This window comes from Clarias gariepinus, chromosome 24 (genome assembly GCF_024256425.1).
Source record: "Clarias gariepinus isolate MV-2021 ecotype Netherlands chromosome 24, CGAR_prim_01v2, whole genome shotgun sequence".
NCBI lineage: Eukaryota > Metazoa > Chordata > Actinopteri > Siluriformes > Clariidae > Clarias > Clarias gariepinus.
Genome location: NC_071123.1, coordinates 10,030,647 through 10,054,185, shown reverse-complemented (window position 1 = coordinate 10,054,185; position 23,539 = coordinate 10,030,647). Strand labels below are relative to the sequence as shown.

The following is a 23,539-nucleotide window of genomic DNA, read 5'->3' as shown; positions in this document are numbered from 1 at the left end:
GAGCTTGAGTTACTGTCTGTGTAGAGAGTCTGTTCATGATCTCCCTTTGTCCCTATGTGGGTGTCCTCTCCAGGTTCTCTAGTTTCCTCCTACCTCCCATTAAATTAGATGGATTGATAAGTATGCCCAAGATGGGAATATGTGTGCATGGTGCCCTGCACTGGACAAACATTCCATGCATCCTGTTTTAGACCAAGGGTTCAGACTCTGGATCAACTGCAGTCCTGCCCAGGACACAAAGGATGATAGTTCAAAGCAAAGTTAAAAGCTAATGTAGCTAATCATGATAGACATGTGCAGTACAAATTTTGCTGAGTGTTCTATAATTTACAACAAAATCAATGGTAAAGATAAATGATAACCAGTTGGTTTGTCTTATATGTACAGTAAATAAATAATAAGTAAATAAACTCACTGTCCACTTTTACACTTGTATACCTGCATATTCAAGCAGTTATCCAAATCAGCCAAATACATGTAAGTGACACAATGCAAAGTAATGCAGATATAGGTCAAGTGATTTAAGCAATGTTCATTTTAAAAGTTGACTTTAAAAGTTAGTGTTAGATGGACTGATCTAAGCGTTTCAGAAACTGCTGAACTCCTGGGAGTTTTTTTAGCTGCAGACTAATAATAATAATAATTATTATTATTATTATTATTATTATTATTATTATGTGTCCAGTTTAGGTGAGCCTCTGTTCTTGATAGCCTCAGGTTCTAGTTCTTGGCTGACCGGATTGGAACCTGATGTGGCCTTCTGCCTGTAGCTGTAACTGCAACATCTGATATCTGCAAAGCATGTCACAGCCTTCAACCCCCTTTTTACATTCTAAAGACAAAATAAATATAAAGGTTTACTTTGCATACTTTTATAGAAAGTTTGTTTTAAGCCCTGATCAGTACAATATAGCTTGTACAGAAAGGCACTGCGGGTTTGCCAATCCCTCAAACTGTCAAACTTTTTTTTATGCAAAGAAAAAAAAAAAGACGTTTTACCGTTCAAAAGCGTTAAAAAACATCCCACAATCATACAGTACCGTGCTAAATGTCAAAATAAAGTCCTCATATACAGTGTCATATTAATTTTACTTGCTACTATGGTGGAATGCGTTTGGCATGTTGCAAGCGTGTAATAAGTACCTTTATTCTCAGAAAATTTCACAGAGCTGCAAGAGCGCACGAACATGCGAAGTGGGAGGGAGATCCCAGCGTAACTGTTGCGGCAATGTTGTCGCGAGCACAGAGGCGCTAGCCAATCAGCGCAGCCGAAGACCTTCCTTCAAAAACCCCGGTGACATGCACTCACAGTTTACACATGACCCGCGCGCATAAAGCCGGCGCAAGAGAAGGAACTCCTAAGCATCCAGGTGCAAGAAGGGAATGGATCGGACGCTCACAGGCGATATTTTATTCCCTTTCCGTTATTCGGATTATCTTTAAATGCACTGATTAAATACTTTTAACTGGTTTATTTCACAGGACTTTTTTCCCCCTCTCATAAACATTGAGTCTTGTCCTTTTGGTCTGTACAGCCTTTTGCATGCAATCATGCTTTTATTTACACGGGCTGTGCTTTTTGTGAACTTTTTATTTGTGATTTGCAAACTTGCGCGCTGCATGCAGCGTCAGCTGTGTGAACCTGTCAGATTGGATAATCCTGACTATGTCGATAGTAACTTCGTTGGCTCTGAAATGAGCGCATCGCCGAAGAAAGTCGCTTTCCGAATAAAAGCGTTTGGGCAGGAGTTTGTGCTCGACTTGCATACGGATTCTAGCTTCATTGCACCCACGTTCTCCACGCTGGGCATGCCGCTTGGGTCCGAGCGCGCGGACCTTCGAAGCTGTTTCTACGCGGGCACCGTGAATTCGGATCCCCTCTCATACGCGGCTGTCAGTCTGTGCGACGGCCTGCGCGGCGCGTTTGGCTACGACGGCTGGGAGTACTTTGTCAAGCCGGCCAGCGACGACTCTGTATCTTCCAGCGCGCACCGGAGCGCGGAGAGCGCGCACCATTTGTGGAGACGCGCCAACTCCGAGCTTGGAGGCAACGGCACCACGCGATGTGGCGTGGACGGTGGTCTCACACCCGACGTCGAACGCTCCCTGCAGAAGTTTAAACGCTCGGACGAAGCTTTGACCGGCGATAAAACCACCGCACAAAGGAGTCGGCTCAAGCGGTTCGCCTCGGTCCCTCGATACGTGGAGACTCTCGTGGTGGCTGACGAGTCGATGGCCAATTTCCACGGTGACGATCTGAGGCATTACGTGCTTACACTCATGGCAGTGGCGGCTCGCCTCTACAAACACCCAAGCATCATGAACCCTATTAACATCGTGGTGGTCAAGTTCCTTGTGATTACAGACGAAGATAAAGGACCCAAGGTGACTGGTAACGCAGCCATGACCCTGCGCAATTTCTGCACGTGGCAAAAGAAGATAAACAAGAACAGCGATAAGCACCCAGAGTATTGGGACACCGCCATCCTGTTCACAAGAGAGGTGAGGAAAGGTTGCGAGCCATCGGTATTGAATGGATTCTCGCAGATGTCGTGTTAAATTATTGCTACATTTGCTATAAAAAGTGACCTGATATAAATACCTAACTTACCTTTATGTACCTGCATCACATAATATGAAAACGTCAAATACATACTTAATACATGCATACAGTACACTCAGTGTTGTCCTGCATGCACTTTAGGTCATCCAGTCTCAAGAAAATATGTGAACCTAGTCTGATCACTAGATCATGTTACACAATATACAGTGTACAAGGATAATATCTATTTGAGTTTATCTCCCTTCGTCTAGGGTAACCCTTTGCTTTAACCGACTCTTTATAATGAAATTTTAAGGGGTCAGTTATGATTACAGGTCAATGCCCTTGTTAGCAAATGAATGTCAATCTGATTGTGCTCCTTGTTTTAAATTACTTAGGATATTAGACATCCACAGATCATATTTAAACATTAATTGAGCATAATGTGTATACTCCACGATGGGTCTTTACAGTCATGTGTACGAGACAGAGATTACGCATATCTTCATCTGGCTGCTTATTCATAAGTGTGCCAGTTTACAATCAGACCAGCAGGGTTCAAGATTTCAAGATCTCTGCAGTTTGTCTTTAAGCAAACATGTGCAGTAGGGTCAAGCTTTGCACTGATTCACCCCTAATAAACCCACACTGAAGTCAGCGTTCACTGTCAGCTGTTGCTCAGGAACGCCTACATGTGCAGGCACCCAGCCAGTCCTTCACACACCAAACAAAGTCTTTTTCCCCTAACTAAGCGTCTGAGTCACACATGGCCTGGGCCAGTGGTCTTGAAGATTTAGCAGTTCTTCTCTGCTAAGAGACGGCAAAATGTCATAGCCCAAGTGCAGATCTTCCATTTCGACGTTTTTATAGTTACACTGCACTTAATGCTCTCAAAGGACAAATACATTTTTAGGCAACAGAAATCATTTGCGTTCAATAGAAGAGAGGGAACGTCAGCAATGTGAGCATATGTATATAAACATGGATCCAAAGTTCAGTGATAGTCTAGCTACTTTAAGCATTCAGAGCTGTAACAAATCTCGTACAATGTTACTCCATGAACAACTTAAACAGACAGTGATAAGAGCCAAGTATTGGCTCCTCTGAGAACTCCAACATGCAATCTACTAAACCACACTTCTCACGCACTAGCTAATGTATTGTTATTCCAGAGAGGTGATAAAAACATTCTGTTATATTTTTGTCAACTTTTTAGTTTTCACTAATAACTTGAATGGCTTTGTTCAGCTGTAGTGACCATTTACAAGTAGGGAAATTGGTCTTTTGTACAGAGGTGTAATATATAAAACAAGAAGAAACGTCCCATTTCTATGGAATTTTCTTTTAACCACACTTCCAGCTGGGAATGATCTGATACCATGTCTCCTATGTCACCTCTCCTTCCACCCATCATTTCAGGAAAAAAAGGCTGTTTTCCATTACCAAAGACAGAGGGAGAGCCCCCTAAATCCCACCTTGTCAAAGCCCACCTGCTGTAGAAGCCCTTTCCAGCTGCAGCATGGGGAAAGTCATTCTCTGGGGCTCTGCAACATTTCTTCCAAGTTATTCCTGTTTTTCCACCAGCACTTGTAGCACAACAGTCTTTCTCAGACCTATCTACAGTACTTTGCTGTCTCTTTAAGCTAGTCTGGAGTGGGAGTTTTTTTTTTTTCATTTGACATTTACAATCACTGCAACTTCTTCATATCATGGCAACTTAGTAAAAGGACATTTAAAGTTTTTAAACAATGACAAAGCTAATTATTGAACTGATTTTTATAAAGTCTATGGCTATTACTTGAAGCATTGAAGATTTCCAGCCGGGATTGTGGGTAATGCAGAATGCTACAGAGCACTGACTATCCCTATTTGTCAAAATATAGTTGTATTTAGAATTCAGTACAAGTTATTAACAAACATAGTTGACGTGGCTAATAAAGATTAAAGATCAAAGATATGAAGCACAGATTTTAGTTTATGGATAAAACATTTTAAAAATGGTAGTTTTCCAAAAACGTGGTAGCGATGACAGCTATAGGAACGAAATGCTTCATTTGTTATATAATTTATGCTTAAGTCACTTCTCAAAGTGCGCCTGGAGCATTTGGAACAGATAAAACTCATGAAAATTACTGTATTTCGCACAGGGAGTGATTTTTTTTTTTCATAGCCTGTGCTGATGCATATTTATAAAGTTTAAAAGCTCTAAATAATTAGCACAGTTTAGGCTAAACTTAGCTGGCACATTTGGCCACATCACAGTACACATGTTGTCTTTGATTTGTCAGCATTCTTCGTATAATCTATTACAGACCATGTTATACAACCTTGGAAGGGGACTTCCACAGTGATTCTTTGAGGCTTTATGGAGTATGCTGAAACAAACATGCAAAGGCTGAACAGAATATGTATTCCAGTCTTACCATTTCAGTGATGACTCACAGGCGATTTATTAAGCCCCAAATCCCATTTAACTGGAAGCCAATGAGCTCAGAAGATTCAAGTTATGTCATATTTGCAGCAGTGAGTTCATTTATAAGCAGTCTTAGAGTAATAGAGGGTATTTATTTGAGAGGTGTTTAAAAGAAACCGAGATGACATGTACAGTAGATAGATCAAACAAGTGAGTAAAAAAAAGAGAGAGTGTGAGCGAAAGACTTGTCTCTGTGTCAAGTGAGGGATTTTCTCCTCATTACATATAAGCATGGGTGAAAGTAGGCAGAGACAGTCCTGTACCATGTACCACTAAAAGGTTCAGTGGCGGTACTCAGTACTGAAAATAGGGGACTAGCTGCCTGCCAAAACTCACATTCAAAACCAGTCACAGTAGCACTTTTAGCAATAAAACACATTTGACAGGTTCATGACTCACCTCACTGCTTTGTTTAAGGCTAAAGCAAGCTAACTATCTTCTACCACAAAGGTGTATTTCCGAAGCCCTCTCTAACCCCTGAACAAAGCTAATAATTAATTAATTTATTTATTCATTCATTCATTCATTCATTCATTCATTCATTCATTCATTCATTCATCATTTATATTATTTTATATTATTTGAGGAAACCCAACAAGCAATGGAAGAACTCCATGCATGCAGACCTGAGACAGGAATATAGATGGCACATATGCTGTTATCCTGTAGCAGCAAAAGAAGTATATGGTAGAAGATGAAAAGAGAGTAAGAGAGCGAGAGATAGTCCTTGAAGCTAATGTGTTTGAAGCAGAAAAAAAATGAGAAAGTGTAAGCTTGATTGATTTTGACAGGGGTCAAAACTGCAGCTTTTGTGGGATGTTCCTGGTCTGCAGTGGTCAGAACCTACTGAAAGTAATCCAAGGAAGGAAAACCAATAAACTGGCCACAGGATCATGGACGGCCAAGAATCATTGCTGCATGTTGTCAGCGAAAGCTGGCTGGTGTTGTTCACTCAAATAGAGGAGTCAGGAAGGTGTCAGAACAAACACACACACAGACACACACACACAGACACACACACACATTTATATATATTGACTGTTAAGTGTATATTAGGTAAAACAGTTATACCTTCTCTTTAAAGGCAGAGAGTCAAAGAGGCATTACGAATGCACAAGGAATCAATTGACCTCAGCTTCGTGCTTCTAGACTTTAAGCACTTAGGTTAAAGGAGCACTCATCCACAACTCCTTATATGAACTTCTTGTTAAACTCGAACACATCCGGTAAAATCTAGATTAACATCCATTTGTAAGTAGTAAGGTCTATCGTTTATTTTATCAGTGTAATATGTCAACCACTCGTCTAATGTAACGTGAGGTTTACATGGCTGACTAGCCTTTTTCCAGAAAATATGTTTCTCCATGACAGCTTCCCCCACCACACACAACCACAGGGCATTATATGCTTTTGTAATCTAATTAAGTTCCCATTTTGAATTGTTTTGTATATACTTGTTACCAGGCTCAATGTGACTCATTTACACATGAACTTAGAATTGAAGGAAACACTCAGTCATGAGTAGCAGAAAAAGAGAGGAAGCACAGTGCTTCTCACACCCTTCCTTCTAAGGGTGTCTAGCCATGCCTTTGCCTAATGAGAGAGTTCAGGACATGATATGCTTACATTTCAAAACTAATAAGGTCAAGAAATCATTACTCTTGCAGTCAAATCCTTTAAATGTTGCCTTGCTATGCAACTTATAAAATTGTCTACTTCTTAATTGTTTTCGCACTGTTGGTGTGCTACAAGAGCATATTAACAAAATGCAAATGATCTACTGTATGACATTCATTGTTTAGGGGTACATTTTCTACCAAGTTTTCCAAAAACCTTAATTCCCAAGTAGTGGCAGAAGTGTTTCAGTTAATAATGTTTCTGTCGGTTGATAATGAATGCTTCTTCAAAGCAATACACTAACACAAAAGCCACTGATGCTTTTGTTACCAGTAAACAATGCAACCCCTCATGATTCACACTAAGAGGAGGTTGCAGATGGAAGAACTGGGTTACAAAACATACGCTTGTTACATAAAAGAAAAGGGGACGTTTCTTCTTTCCTTCCTTAAGACATGTCTGTCTTGAGCATTTGCAAATAACCATCCTCCCTCTCACATGTCCACATCTGGATCATGTTTTCAATGGTCAACAACTCCAGTGCACAATTTGTACAATTGATTTGGACGTTAGCTTATGCGACACACTTTAATGTCTGACCATGCCTGTCCGGTGTATTTAGCTTGAAACATGAAGGCCAAAATTAATTTGGCCAGTAAACAAGACTTTTTTTTATTTTTCTATATTATTATGTTTGAGATAATTTCTTTTCCTCAAAGTTTGTTATTTAGTATATCAATCCCAGATAAATAATTAGCATGGATACTTTGAGCAAATGTGTTTTGAGATGTGTGATACCAAAATATAGGTCAGCTGGAAACTTCTTTTCCTTGGCTCACACCACTGCGTTTTATTGCAACTATTACCTCATGTAGCCCTGAAACTCAAGAGAATCTTTAACTGGGCATCTGGAATATCTCTTGTTAAATCAAGATTCCACAAGCAAATACTCACTTTTTCAAGATTCCTTTGGGTCATCGCATTAGTAAGTTGTATCAAGGATGGTCTTTTCGGTAGTGTTATAGTTTGAACCTATCCCACGTTCATGGGCATGGGTGAATGGGACTGCAGATTCTGCAGAGTGGAATACACACTCTACTATTTTTTTTAAATATATTATTTATAGGTTTGTGATTATTCACTTTTATACACCAGTTACTAAAGGTCCACTAATTTGACTAGTTGAGAAGCAGTCCAAGAGCTTCACTGTATGCGTCACTTCACTCGTATGTATTCAAATAAAATTTCATTTCCTGATTTGAAACGGTTACTACAGTGATTTTAGTGACATCATCAGTGGACATGGCAAAAGATACTTTTTTAGAAATATTACGTTTGGCATAAAATGTAAAAGCTTGTCAGCTAAAGATGAAATGAAAGAAGTGATGACAATTAGCTTCAGCACTCTCGCTGTGGGCTTGTGTCTGCCTGTGGCAAATCATAGCAATATTACATAGCAGTTACAAATCTTGATTATTTTGTGTATTTTGTGAGTCATGTATCCCCACATTGATTGGAAAATAGATTTTTAAATAATTTATTACGTTTATAATGACGAGTAACCAGAATTGTCGTTTTTTTAGCTTGATCAGCTACAGTATGACCAATCACGTCGGACTTTATTGATTCTGTGCCGAGTGCATAAGCTTCTGTGTGGGGCAACAGAAATGCATTTCCTATTACTTTATCAAAAGTTGCATGTCTTTAAGTGATTGATCTTTTTCTCCAAAGGCTGTGAGCGAATTAGTCTTGAAATCCAATCATTACACACTGTTACATAATTTTCAAAACACCAGACACCTTAGAAGCCACACATATTGGACCTGTGTTAGAAACTATGCATGGTCACGGGTTTCTAAACACACTCATGAGTTTGGAGGCATTTATGGTGGTAAAATGTTGCTGTTTCTTTATAATCTTACAGGCTGTACCCTCTGAACTATTCCCACACTGGCGTCGTGTTTGATAGGAGTGAATTTTTTGCTAAGTTTGTTTAGAAATAATACTCATGGCGGATGACAGACAAGTGAAAATTAAATTCTACAGTGGTTTAGTGGTTAGCACTGTCGCCTTTCCAGGGGTTAAGTTCCTGCCTCTGTGTGCATGGAGTTCTTCCCATGCTTGGTGGGTTTCCTCTGCGTAATCCGGTTTCCTCCTACAATCCAAAGACATGCAGATTAGTCTGATGCCGTTCCCCAATTGCCTGTAGTGTGTAAATAAGTGTGTGTGTTCTCTGCAATGAATTGGCACCATGTCCAGGGTGTACACCACCTTGGCCCTGAGTTTCCAGGGATAGGCTCCAGGCCCCTCCGCAACCCTGTACAAATGATTAAGTGGTATGAGTAAGTCAGTGAGTGATATTTATTTAATTGTGATACCTATATTCATTAAATCGCCATCTAGGTATTGTAATAATATTGTATCAGGTGGCGACTCGTGATTCCTGACCCTAATCCTAATACTGGGCAGGACCCTTCTTTGTTATTTGAAGAGCCTTGGTTGTTTATAACATGAACTGCACAAGGTCTTGGACACATTCCTTTGAGATTCTGGTTTGTGTTGCCCTCATTGCTTTACATAACTGCTGCAGATATTGTAGCTCCACATTCATGCTGTGAATCTCCTGCTATGCCACATCCCAAAGCATCCCAAATTATATCAAATTGTACAGTACATTAAACTTTGAGGTGACAGAACAGGAGTTCACATGAGGTCCCGCTCATGTCAGCCAAGAATAGGAATGTGGGGCTACGGTGGGCACAGTCTCACTGAAACAGGACAGCGGCAGGACATCTTGATTTCTCCTGCTACATAGAGATGGTAGAGTCACAATTTGGCCTTAACAAAATTAATCCAAGGACAGGCTGATGATGGTGTAATAGTGTGGAAAATGTTTCCTTTGCACATTTTGGGCCAATTAAAACCAACCAAGTATTGTTCAAAAACCACAACAAGTCTTATTATTGTTGCTGACCATGTGCAGCCCTTTGCAGCTTCAATTTATCCATCTTATAATGACTTCCAGCATCATAATGTGCCAAACTGGTTACATGGACATGACAATGCATCTAGTGTGCTTTAGTGTTCTTCCAAGTTACCAGAACTGGTTTTAATATAATATGATTGGAAAATACAAGGGTGCCACCTCCAGGGTTGAGGATTTATTTCCCACCCCAGGACTGTGTGCTTGTCCACCCCAGGCTTTGTTGCTTTCCTTCAGGGTGTATCCCCCTTTCTTCCTGGAGTCACATGGGTTAGACACCAGGGCAATTTCTCTAAACACTCAGCTAATGAAATTTACTGTCTTAACTGTATTCTGGTTTTCTGAAAATCAGAAGTCCTGGTGTGACTTGAACAAGCTGCAATTTCCCTGCATTTCACTGCACGTCATATTGTGTTTGGTTGTGTATGTACTGTAACAAAGAAAATTTGAATTTATAACTCCCCTTGTAATAAGATGAATTGATGCATGCAGTGATGCAGTTATATCAACATGAGCAATATTCTTAAAGGATTATTTCCAACACCCTGTAGAATTCATGTCACATGCAATTGAGGACGTTCTGAGGCGGACCTATTCAGTATTAGTAAAGTGTTCCTAATGAATTGTCTAGTGAGTGTATGTGGACATTTTCTAGAACCTGGCTTACCAGAAGTTCTCAAAAGCTTTATCAGATTTGCATCCTGTCCTCCAATTATCAGTAAATGTTTGCTATAGAAATTTACCTTACTCAAGGGATTTCAGCTAATTTGTATCTGATTTCTTAACTCGACTTAATTTTCCTTATGTGATCCAGGATCTGTGTGGAGCCTCTACGTGTGACACTCTGGGCATGGCAGACGTTGGGACAATGTGTGACCCAAAGAGGAGCTGCTCAGTGATCGAGGACGATGGCTTGCCATCTGCATTCACCACTGCTCATGAACTTGGTTAGTATACATGCCAAGCCACCAAATTATTATAGTCTAAGATGCCGAATTTGCTTTTCATAGTTCGTATCGATGGCACCACTTGACGGTTTTATGGCAAATCTATTGAAACCTACTGTCAGCAAGTGCGCTGAATATCCCAAGATACAACAAGTAAAATCCCTGAGGCTCATTTTTAGGCTTTTGAGAAACAGCCGAGGTAAGGCGACGAGCCCTATTTTGAGTCGCTTGTTTCCATCTCCATCTCTGGTTTTGGTAAAGTAGGTTTGCAAGGCCAGTTGAGTAAATGAGGGAGAGTTGCTCGAGGTGCTGAAGGTACTAGAGACAGGATTCACGTATCTGTGGTTAGATGGATGACATGATAATAACCTAAGAGCAGCAGTGTTGGTGAATTTAAGTGCAAAAAAAATCAGAACTGGTTTATTTGAGGTTTGCCGATGATCCAGACACAACTGGCACAGTGAAAAGAAGCAAAATTTCTCTTTTCTTCACAGGCCATGTATTCAACATGCCCCATGATAATGTGAAAGCTTGTGAGGATGTATTTGGAAAGCTTCAGGACAATCACATGATGTCACCGACACTGATCCGGATAAACCGCACCAGCCCATGGTCGCCGTGTAGTGCTGCTATTATCACAGACTTCCTGGACAGTGGACACGGTAAGTCAGAGAAGCAGATGTTTTCTATTTAAATGTACATGCTTAATGTTTTGCTGATTGTCCTCATATATGACTTTTTGTGGTAGCTAAAGCTGAGGTGCAAACCTTTGTTAATCAGATTGTGAATTTCTCTATTGCTGATGGTGATCCCAAACATTTTTAACAGATACTTTATTAATACAGAGAGAAATTGCAAAAAAATAAACATCCATAATTTGTAAATAAACCTATGATAGTAATAACATACTGGAAATGAAAAAACAATTTGCTTTGAAAATTTAGTTATTTTTAAAGTGGGCATTAGTTAGTTAGTTTAGTTATGCCCACTTTTGCTTTACTTCCAGTAAGACTGGTAAAGCACATTATAATGAAATGTGCATTAAAAGTGCTCCTTAATGCATATAGCATGTGTTCAGTGCCGCACATGCGTGCCATGCTAACCAAGACAAACCACCACATCTGCCTCTGGAGAAACAGCAGTTGGTGTTCCACAAAGTCATTGCAATGTTTTACAGGCAGACATCCAGACCACTTGACTGAGATTAGACAGGCTTAAGAACACACAGACCAGTGTGGTCTGGCTGTCATTAGATTATAGGTAGAACAAGATCATGTTTTCCCAAGCAAATGGAAACAGGAGTTTGGGTCAGATTTCATTCCCATAACACGTAACCTTACAGGCCTCTGACGTCAGTTCGGAGCATTGCGAACAAAACCTGTGGGATAATAGCAGTAGATCGTAGTCATAGTATATATATATAAGGTACCCCAGAGGTTCTCTTGCATTTTTCATGGCCAGAAATTTAATCTGCCCCCAGCTGGTACCAAGCTGCTCAGCTCTGCCCCGTTTTCATTAAAAAGAAAAATTCACTCATCAACTCAAAAATTCAAATATTATGCAGGTCAAGGTACCCTGCGCACACCCTTTCACACCAAAATAGAGTATATTTAGAATTTAGATGGCATGGAAGTCTTTAGTTTATTCACTGTGATAGCAAGTTGCCTTATATCCAGTAAAAAAAGACTGTCCCTTTTTATCTCACACAAAAATGTCCTGGCTGGTGTGGTGGTGCAATGTGCAGCAGTGTGCATGGTTCAATCCCGAGCTCACCGTGGTATTCACTCATCTCTTTAAAAACATGACAGTAGATCTAGCGGCTATGCTAAGTCGTCCCAAGGTGTGAAAATGCATGTTGTCTCATACATCAGGCTCTAAATCCACCATCATTCTCACTAAGATATAACCTCTAACACGTCCTGAAAATTAAGTGAATGAAAGATGACTTTTTGCAAAGCTGTTAATGACGCATTAACCAGCATTTGGAGATGTGGCGTCTCCGCACAAAGGGTTCATAAGTTGTTTCAACTCTGTTGTTAAGTGTTGTTACTCACTCTCACCTTAAAAACATGGTCTATTCTGTGATAATTTGATAATTATATTAATTTCATGATTAGAATTTTTATTGAATGTAGCATTGTGTTGTCACTGTATTGGCCCAGTGAATTACCCTTGTGTGTGTAGGACATTTGGACACGCAATATGCTGCGCTGATCAGTGTGTGTGCATATGTTTAATCTCCATCATGAGCTTCATAAGAGACAGACACAATGTCAGACTATGTCTCTAAAACATTTATATGTCACTGCGGAGAGACAGAGCACACACGTGCACGCACATACGCGCCATCTCCAACTGTAGAAGGGAAAAAAACAAACAGTGGTGAAGTGTTTGTCTGCTTTACTGATTAGACAGTTTATAGTTGGGCCTCCCAGAGACAAATACAATCTCAGAGTTCATCATTTAAATAAACACATACAGATGTGAAGAATGTTTAACGATGCAAGTCAAACAAATCCTGAAATTATAAGACATTTAGTCAAACTTCTCCCTCGAATAATATCAGTGGCATTAATGAACAATGCCTAGTATGATAAAAAATCAGTAAGATGTTTATTTATTAACATGCAACCAAAGCTGCTCATTATTCCATTAAGCGAAATAAACTTTAAATTTTAAACAAAACAAAATGCTATGGTTAGCCCTATTTTAGTGCACATGTCGAAGTAACCTATTAAAGTGTTATAATAATAATAATAATAATAACAAAATATATATATATATATATATATATATATATACATTATGTAGATTTTCCAATGTAACTTGCAACTCATGTAACATCTTAGTCAGATAAAGTTTCCAAAAATGACACACAACTGTCCTTCAATCTTGCAGGTGATTGCTTATTGGATCAGCCTGAGAAACCTTTGGCACTAACTGATGTTCTCCCTGGAGCATCGTATGGTCTAGAGAGGCAGTGTGAGCTGTCATTTGGTGCTGGTTCGAAGCCTTGCCCACTCATGCAGGCACCCTGTCAGCGTCTGTGGTGCACAGGCAAGACCCGCGGTCAGCCTGTCTGTCAGACACGCCACTTCCCCTGGGCAGATGGCACAGAATGTGGAGAGGGCATGGTGTGCATGCGCGGGGTCTGCATAGAGAAGTACGAGGTCACCAGGCCAAAGGTGAGTTAAATGACAAAAAAAAAAACATGCAGACATATAAACACATTAATTTATTACATACTGTGCATAACCACCCTAATGCATTGTATACTAGTAACTTACACAGTAAGGAAAGGTATACTACACATAAAAATGGTAAATTTCTCAGTAAGGTATTTGGTACTATGAGCCATCAGATCAGCTTAAATACACCTTAGTATAGATTCTGCACGTCTCTGGAACTCTACTAGAAAGATGAACATCATTCTGCTAAAAGATATTCCATGTATTGCTGTTTTGATGATGAAGGTGGTGGATAGTGTTGTCCAAACAGGACAAGAGACTGAAGACTTGACAGCAAAATGCTGCCTACGGCATGAGAGCCGTTGTATAAATAAGCACATGGGTTAGTATGGTTGATGTTTTTTGAATGAATGGTACCAAATACGGGGAAAATTAGTCCTTGGTGGTGCAGTGATATAGATGGGCGTTAGAAAACTGGACATCAAACCATATATACTTTAACATTCCATTCTATATTTAGTCCTGGCTAACCCAGACTTACCTGAAAAAAAAAAATCCATATATAACGTTTTAATCCCCTTTTGGTGTTATAATGACATTCACTCCTGTTGGAAAGCTTTCCACTACTATTTGAAGCATTGCTGTAGGGATATTATCTTATTCATCCAAGCACTAATGAGGACAAGCACTAAGGTCAGTGAGGAGGCGTGGAGCATCATTGGTGTTTCAGTTCATTTGAAAGGTGTTCAGCGGGCTGAGGTCAGGGCCAATCAAGTTCTTCCTCTCCAAACATTGCAAAGTGTCTTTTTTATGCAGCTTGAATTGTGCAAAGAGATAGATCATGCTGGAAGTATTTGGGCCAAGTTCCACTAAAGGGAAATTGTAATATTGTAGCTTCTAACAACATTCTGGACAATTGTGTGCTTCTAACTTGTTTAGGGAAGGCTCACCTATGGGTGTGACATATAGCAAAAGGGGGAATCAGACATGGCTGATTACATAGGTAGCATTTAGCATTAATGTTTGCATACACACACATAAAGGTACATTTAAAGGGAGCTTCATGTGTGAAAATGTTAACTGACTATTAAATTTGGAAAACAGATAACTTTAGTAGCTCGAAAAATTTATTTTAAGCCCTCATTAAATTCCTGCAGGTTATATAATCCTGTTGTGTTTGTCAGAGAGGCTGCCTCTCTTTGTGTAATTTTAATTCTGCATCATGTTTGAATTCCAAAAACCTCCATTTCTTTTCACTATTTTAAATACAGTTTCATCGTGTTACTTTTATGGCACAAAGCAACAAGCATCTTATCACACACCTTACTCTAATAACCTGAACGTTTGACAAACTCTCTCTCTCTTTCTCTCTTTCTCTCTCTCTCTCTCTCTATCTCTCTATCTATCTCTCTAGGTGGATGGAAAGTGGGGTAAGTGGGGGACGTTTGGGGTTTGCTCCAGGACATGTGGTGGTGGAGTCCAGCTGGCAAAGAGAGAGTGCAACAATCCGGTGCCAGACAATGGGGGCAAATACTGCCAAGGAGTAAGGGTCAAGTACCGGTCCTGCAATCTTGCACCATGCCCAGATACTGGTAAGAACATTTTAAGGCACCTTAACCATAGCATTAAAATAATCTACTAAATGTTTGTAATAGAAAACATGACAATTTTTTAAACAGGGCATTGAATATAAATTTGGTATCTGATATAATAAAATGTATGCCTTAGAATCTTAGGAACTGGCATTAGTTTGGTTTTAAAAGTGTTTTTTTTTATGTTTTGTTTTTCGAAAGAGAATTTGGGCATCTTTCTTTGTACTTGTCTTTCTCACAGGAAAGAGTTATAGAGAGGAGCAGTGTGAGGCTTTCAATGGCTTCAGTCTGAATACCAACCGTCTCACGGCATCTGTCGTGTGGGTCCCTAAGTACTCGGGAGTCTCAGCTAAAGACCAGTGTAAGCTCATATGCAGGGCTAATGGAACAGGCTACTTCTATGTCCTCGCTCCCAAGGTGAGAAATAAAGGCTTATGCATCATTTCAACTTTTAACCATTTCTCATAATGTTTCCACACATTCCGTTCATTTTAATGGTCATGTCTGGCGGCCTAATATAGATGAATTACAATAGATGTGGATGGAAGAACAAAAAACAACACAGCTGTGAACCTTTTAAATGATAAATTATTATTTTATGTGTTTACGATTATACATTTACAGCTTAGAGCTTTAGATATTTTTATAAGAAAACATTAAAATGAATAATACAGTAATACAGTACATAATACAGTAATGTAACAAATGACAAGGTAATGGAGTCATTGGTAAAGGTTCTGACCATCCCATGATCATCCTTAGTTTCTCATAGCTGTCATGGTATATGGAGAAAAAAGAATTATGGAAGAGATAGCAAGGGACAAGGGGTTAATCTGGGGTGAGATACAGAGGTGTGGCTTGAGCTTTCACAGAATCATGACGCATTTCAGGACTAGGCACTCACTCACACGCAGTTACCACTGATTTAGCATCAGGAAACATTTGCATACCTACTGTGGAAGAGATAGCGTGCGGAACAATGGAAAATTCTTTTAAGAACACATAAGTAGTTAACTGGAATAAAAGGCATGTTCCTTGTTGATTTGGCAAGAAATAAATAAATAATTTAACAGGCAACAAGTCATCAAAATAAGGTTAAACTTGAGGTAGATGACCAATTCACTTGCCAAATTTTAGATGTCAGTCTTCCTGCAAACTTTTCTCGTGTCCTTTGCAGGTTGTGGATGGGACGCCATGTTCTCCTGACTCTTCGGGAGTCTGTGTTCAGGGCAAATGTAGCAAGGCAGGCTGTGACAGTAAACTCGGCTCCAGCAAGAAGTTTGACAAGTGTGGTGTCTGTGGAGGAGATAATAAGTCCTGCAAGAAGATTTCTGGCCTCTTCACAAAACCCATGTAAGTAGGAAGGGCATGTGAATTTACCACTGCTGCCTGCATTTCTATCAAGCTAGTTGATATTAACTGGAAGTCACACGTGCCATTATAGATGGCACTGTATTTCCCAGACTGCCTGGTAAAAAAAAAAAAAATCTGCTTTGCTAAAAATCTAATTTGCTTTGACCGCTCATTGTGGTGGTCAATCCATATGTAAAAATTACTCCTCATGCTCATTCACTAAATTCAGGTTGTCAGCTGACTTCATTTCATTTATAAACCTGACCAACTGAAGCGACCCCAGATTGTAACACTGCCTTTAGATGCTTGTACAGTGGGCACTGTGCATGATGGGTGCATTGCTTCATGCACTTCCCTGCTTATCCTTACATGACACCATCGGTCTGGAACAGGGTCAGTCAAAACTCACTAGACGGGGTCAATCGAAACTTATTAGACTCATTGGATTAACCTTTTTCTAAAGTTCCAAAGTCCAATCTTTACTCTCCTTAGCAATTTTAATTAGCCTCACTATGGCCGCACAAGCTGCTTAGTTCTAATCCTCTGAGTTCGTTTTACATCACAGTATGTGCAATGGAAATTCTCTTACTTTTTCTATTAAACAGAGCTGTGACTTCTACTGTAAGTTACTTGTGAGGCAACTTTACCAAGCGTTTGTGATTTCCGTTAATGGTCATTTGTGATCTGTAACCATCTCACCTATGGAGTTAATGGTTCAGCAATATCCTAACAGTTTTTAACAATTCTTAACCCAGTTTCATTCATTTTAATGTTTTCTTTGCTTGAAGTAATAATTTGACCCATTTGAAATGTCACCTTATTACCAGATGATGATTATGCCTTTCCGTTTCTTTCTTAATAATTTTTATAGTAAAGATACTTTAGACAAAAAAGGTCCTTGCAAAACATCCCAATTATGGTGCAGACAGATGACATTCCTTCTTAAAGACTTAAAAGCTTGCACTAATTTGCATGTGCAGTATGAATTTTGTAAAATCAGCAGTTGTGTTATGCTTTCAAGACAGGGCAGTAAGCAGCATTTAGTTGTAAGTGAAGTGAGAAGGTAATTACCAAAATTGTACACCTGGGTATTCAGACCACAAATATAATCAGTCAGCTGTTGTAATCATAAAATGTCTTATCTTGAGGGCAGATTTTTTTTAGCAATGTAATTATGAAATACACTTACTTACCCTAAACTGTCTGGCCAAAACAGCATTCGTCCAGATCAAGCAAAGAAATCATTTAAAAAACTGGAATTGGATTAAGAACTGTCTAAGACATTATTAATACCTGGAAGGATAGTACTGAACCTTCAACTTTATGGAAGAAATGTGGTTGAAAGGAAAAAGAAATTATAAATGAAAGCTACTAGGGATCACTTAAAAGCCTAAAGAATCTGCATAAAAAATAAATCATTACTTGATATCAAAACTATGTTTAATAGTGTAAGTAAGAGCATTTCCACATTCGCATAATGCACATTGAGGCTAATTTTCAGGAGCCCACATTGGGTTTTTTGTTTATCTGAAAACGGGTCTATCATGCAATATATTGCTTACTTTACAAAAAAGCATACAAAAATTCTTCTGTAATATCATTTATTTATCAGTGTGTAAATATGAATAGTGAGTTTTGTTCATATATATCGAAACATATCATCGAAAAGTTGTACATAGGTTTTGTTCTTATATAATTGAAAAGTTGATTAATTTCTGTAATTCAATTACATTTTTTTAACTTATATATTATATAGATTTATTACACACAGACTGATATATTTCAAGTGTATATTTCTTTTCATTTTGATGATTATGGCTTATGGCCAATGAAAACCCAAAAATCAGAATCTCAAAAATTATTTTAAAAAGTTTAATATTGGAGACTCATGGTGTCAAACTCGAGTCAGCTAATGAACTCAAATCACTCAAAGGTTTCCTGAGCCTTTAAATGGTGTCTCAGTCTGGTTTAGTAGGCTACACAATCATGGAATAGACTGCTAACTTAGCAAGTTGGCTGTTCACAGAGTGCAGTATCTAAGCACATTAATGGAAAGTTGAGTGGAAGGAATGTGGTAGGAATAGATGCACAAGCAACAGGAATAAGTGCAGCCTTAAGAGGATTGTAAAACAAAGTCCATACAAGAATTTGGGGGGAGATTTATACGTATCCAGGACATGGTCTACAACTGTCACATTCCTTGTGTCAAGCTACTCTTGAACCAGAGACAAAGTCAGAGGCATCGTACCTGGGCTAAAGACAAAAAGGACTGGACTGTTGCTCAGTTTGCCAAAGTCCACTGTGTTTTCAAGGACAGGTCTGCGCAGAGCACTTCATGCTTCCCTCTGCTGACCAGCTTTATATAGATGCTCATTTCATTTTCCAGCAGAACCTGGCACTCGCCCACACTGACTAAAGTAATAGTACCTGGTCTAAGGACCGTGGTATCCCTGTGCTTGATTAGCCAGCAAACTTACCTGACCTAAACCACATAGAGAGTTTTGGGGGTATTGTGAAGAGGAAATTAACACTTGAAATATATTAACCCATGTCTAATGAATCTACATAATGAGTTTCATTTTTTAATTGAATTACTAAAATGAAATCAAATTTACAATGATATTCTAATTTTTTGAGATGCAGCTGTATATATATACTACCATATAGCACCCATACTAAGGATAACCATAATGCAAAGTAGATTGCACACATTTTTTCCCCTTTCAGTGTTTTTTTATTTTATTTTATTATTTTCAACATTGTACAATAATACTAAAGATATCCAATCTATGAAAGAACATGTATGAAATGATGTAGTTAACAAAAAGTGTTAAACAACCAATAATATGTTTTACAGTATATTATGGATTGTCCAAAGTAAATACAAATTTTGATATCAGCTTGGCACACTTTTGGCATTCTCTCATCAAATTCACCTGGCGAATGTAGTCATCTGGAATGGCTTTCAATTCACAGGTGTGCCTTGTCAAGTGTTACATTGTGTCATTTCCTGCTTTCCTAATGTGCGTTAGACCATCAATTTTCCTTTGCAGAGGAATGGTCTGTGCAGAGTCAATAGCCCTATTATTGGTACTACAACTACTGTACAATTTCATCTTATGGCAAAAACACTCAGTTAAGTAAAGAGAAAAGACAGTCCATCATTACTTCAAGTAATGTAAATGAATCAATCCGAAAAATCTCAAGAACCTTCAATGTATCCGCAAGTGCAGTTGCCAAAACCATCAAACTTCATGTTGGAACTGACTTTCATAAGGACTGTCTCCAAGAGCTACCTCTGCTGCAGAGAATAATTTTGTTAGAATAACCAGCCTCAGAAACCGCTGATTTAAAGCACCTTAGATTAGAGCCCACATAAATGCTTCTTTAAGTTCAATATTTCAACATCCACTGTTCAGAGGAGACTGTGTGCAACGCCTGGCAAAGAAACCATTACTTCACGAGAACAACAAGTAGAAGAGACTTGCCTGGGCCAAGAAACACAAGGAATGGATACTGGATACAGTAAGTGGAAAACTGTCCTTTTGTCTAATGAGTCCAAATTTGAGTTCCTGAATATGTGATTCCCACTGTGAAGCATTGAGGAAGAGATGTGATGGTGTGGGTGTGCTTTGCTGGTGACCCTGTTGGTAACTAAGTCAAAATTGAGGACACATTTAACCAGCATGGCTACCACAGCATTTTGCAGCGACATGCCGTCCCATCAGGTTTGCACGTAGTAGGACTATCCTTGGTTTTCTAGCAAGGCAATGACCCCAAACACATCTCTGTTATGCAAAAGATATTTGTCCAAGAAGGAGAGTGATTGACTGCTGCATCAGATGACGTGGCTTCCACAATTTCCTGATCTAAATCCAATTGTGATGGTTTATGATGAGTTGGACTGGAGAATAAAGAAAAAGAAGCCAAGAAGTACTTAACACCTCTGGGAACTTTTTCAAGATTGTTGGAAAACCATTCCAGGTGACTACCTCATGCGACTCACTGAGAGAATGAGAGAATGCCAAGAGTGTGCAAAGCTTTCATACAAGCAAAAGGTGGCTATTCCGAAGAATCGAAAAACATATTCTTTACCATTTAACACATTTTGTTGACTACATAATTCTATAATTTTTATGTCTTAATGTATTAAGTATTCAAGTATTAATATACAATGTTAAATGTTAAACATTTGGCAGGTAATGTGCTATTGATTGGCATTGTTGGTGCAACCATGCTGTGAATATCTACAGTAATATTCTCTTCGGTATTAAAACTTTAACCTTATTTTCTTTCACTTCTTTCCCCTTAGTCATGGCTACAACTTTGTTGTCATACTTCCAGTGGGTGCATCCAACATCGACGTCCGCCAGCGTGGCTATAAAGGAATGGTAAATGACGATAACTACCTGGCTGTCAAAAACAGCCGAGGGGAATACCTTCTTAATGGCAACTATATAGTGTCAGCAGTGGAGCGGGACATCTTAGTGCGTGGCAGCCTCTTGCGCTACAGTGGCACCAGCGGGCAATCAGAGACACTGCAGGCTGTAAGGCCACTGGGGGAAGCTCTGACAGTGGAGGTGCTGTCTGTAGGCCACTTGACACCTCCACGCATTCGTTATTCCTTTTATATCAAACGGGAAGCCAAGGAAGACAAGGTGTCAAAGAAAGAAGGCAAGACTTTGGCTGAAAACAGCGTTCTCGTTGAGGAGGGAGGGCTTGGAAAAGAATCTGATCCACTGAATAAAAAGATTGCAACTTCATACATCAAAGAGGCTCCACCTCCTGGCAAGTGGGTAACCACTAGCTGGGAGGAATGCTCAGTGACCTGTGGAAACGGTCTTCAGAGGAGATTGGTACAGTGCGTAGGAGCAGACGGCACTCCTGGGACAGACTGTGATCCAGCTAAAAGGCCAAGTGCATTGCGAGCTTGTGGTGACCCATGCCCAGAATGGCATATAGGTGAATGGTCGTCATGTTCCAAGACCTGTGGCAAAGGCTTCAAACGGCGTCAACTCCGCTGTCAAACCGGGACGGGTATGATGCTACCCAGGGAACACTGTGCAAGCATGAAGAAGCCACAGGAGCTTGACTTTTGTTCATTAAAACCATGCTAGTGACTCCTTTTCCCACAGTACTTTACATTCCTTGTTAATGTCTTTCATGGACTTTCATGGACCTGTTAAATGCTATACTAAAACGAAGAACAGTTAAAAGTTAAACGATCCGGAACTTTATTTGTTCTGGTGCATTTTTATTTTTGTTTGTTTGTTCATTTGTTTTTTGTTTGTTTTGTTTTGCCTGCAAATGGGAAGTTATATGAAGAAGAAGTAGTAGTAGAAGAAGAAAAAGAAGAGGGAAAAGGTCATAAAACAGAGAAAAGCAATGCCTTGTAAAGCAATATTGTCATGTAGGCTAACTTAAATGCTGATCATCTTTTAGGCTAAAAGGGAAAAACTCAACAGAGTTAAAAAAAAAAAAAAAAGTAGCACAGAATTTGCCCTTGTACTGCATATCCTCCTTAAACCCATTTTGTGTTTATGCCTCCCAAGGGACTGGGGTCAAGTTTTATATAGATATAATATGGTTTAATGCCTTAATCATTTACCATAATTATTTGAAAACATGAATTAATCCTTAATCTTGTTTACTTGAATATTCCTGGCATAATTAGCATTGAGCATACCAGAGTGTTGGAGCAGCAGGGATTTCTTGATTTGCTCCAAGACCTCATTTTGTAGGAGAAAAGTTCTGTCAATGTGTGGTTATTTCTTGGTGACTAGAACTTTCATAGCTTTTAAAACAAAATACAGAATGACCACATATGCAGTACCAAATATCACACAGGCATATGAGTAAAAGAATTTCAACTGAGTCAATCATGTTTTATTAGCATATAATTTTTTTTCCATAAACCTCAACAGTAGGACAATCTAAAGTTCATGTAAGGCAAGTTAACCCCTAAAATTCATCCCCTGTTCATTCTGCCAACTGTGCCCTCAAGACAGGTTCTTTATCTCAATTAGTCAACCAACATCTCCTTTGTTCTTTACTTTTAACCTCTCTTTCTAGTGAGACAGAAGTACAGCTGCTATAGTCAAGCCCTGTCTGGTACAGTAACTAAGTTATTATTTTTATTATTATTATAGCAATGTGTTTTGATGGCTTATGCCACAAGGCACGGTTTTGTTCCAGATGCCAACCTGGCAAACTGTCTTTTGTACACAGTGTAAATTCATGTAATGCATAACACAATAAAAAGACACATGTGAGGTTCTTTGGAGTGGCCATATCGTCCATCTAAAAGATAGTTCCTATATGACTTGGAATGTTTTATCCATTTTATTTTCTTTTGCACTTAATACAGCAAAAGAGATCAATGTCCTGCATGGGCTGCCTTGTATACCATGTATACATTACTCTAGCTGTGCACAAATAAAACCTGTAAATACCTTTCTATTTTATGTATTTTTTTTTACGCTGGCATTTTGAATTGTCATGACTTCGAGGTATTTATTCCAAATAAAACACATACTAACGAGACGCTTTATCAATCAGCATCATGTGTGTTTTCTTACATTTAGGCATTTGGCAGACGCTCTTATCCAGAGCGACTTACATTTTTTATCTCATTACACATCTGAGCAGTTGAGGGTTAAGGGCCTTGCTCAAGGGCCCAACAGTGGCAACTTGGTGGTTGTGGGGTTTGAACCTGGGATCTTCCGAACCGTAGTCCAATGCCTTAACCACTGAGCTACCCCTGGCCCCTAGTCTTGGTGAAGCATACTTTATTACTTACAGTGAGCTTATAAGCCGAAGCTAATACTGGGTGATGAGCCTCTGG

General features: G+C 39.2%; 1 protein-coding gene across 1 annotated transcript; it reads left to right on the top strand.

The window, feature by feature from the left end:
• The first annotated feature begins 1,329 nt into the window (after positions 1–1,329).
• adamts15a (ADAM metallopeptidase with thrombospondin type 1 motif, 15a) lies at positions 1,330–23,249 on the top strand. The gene is made up of 8 exons (XM_053484916.1): positions 1,330–2,502; positions 10,430–10,562; positions 11,057–11,224; positions 13,461–13,747; positions 15,165–15,342; positions 15,584–15,759; positions 16,520–16,695; positions 21,008–23,249. Exons 1-8 carry the CDS (start codon positions 1,552–1,554, stop codon positions 21,810–21,812), a joined length of 2,874 nt encoding a protein of 957 aa, XP_053340891.1. The 5' UTR covers positions 1,330–1,551; the 3' UTR covers positions 21,813–23,249.
• The last annotated feature ends 290 nt before the right edge of the window (positions 23,250–23,539 follow it).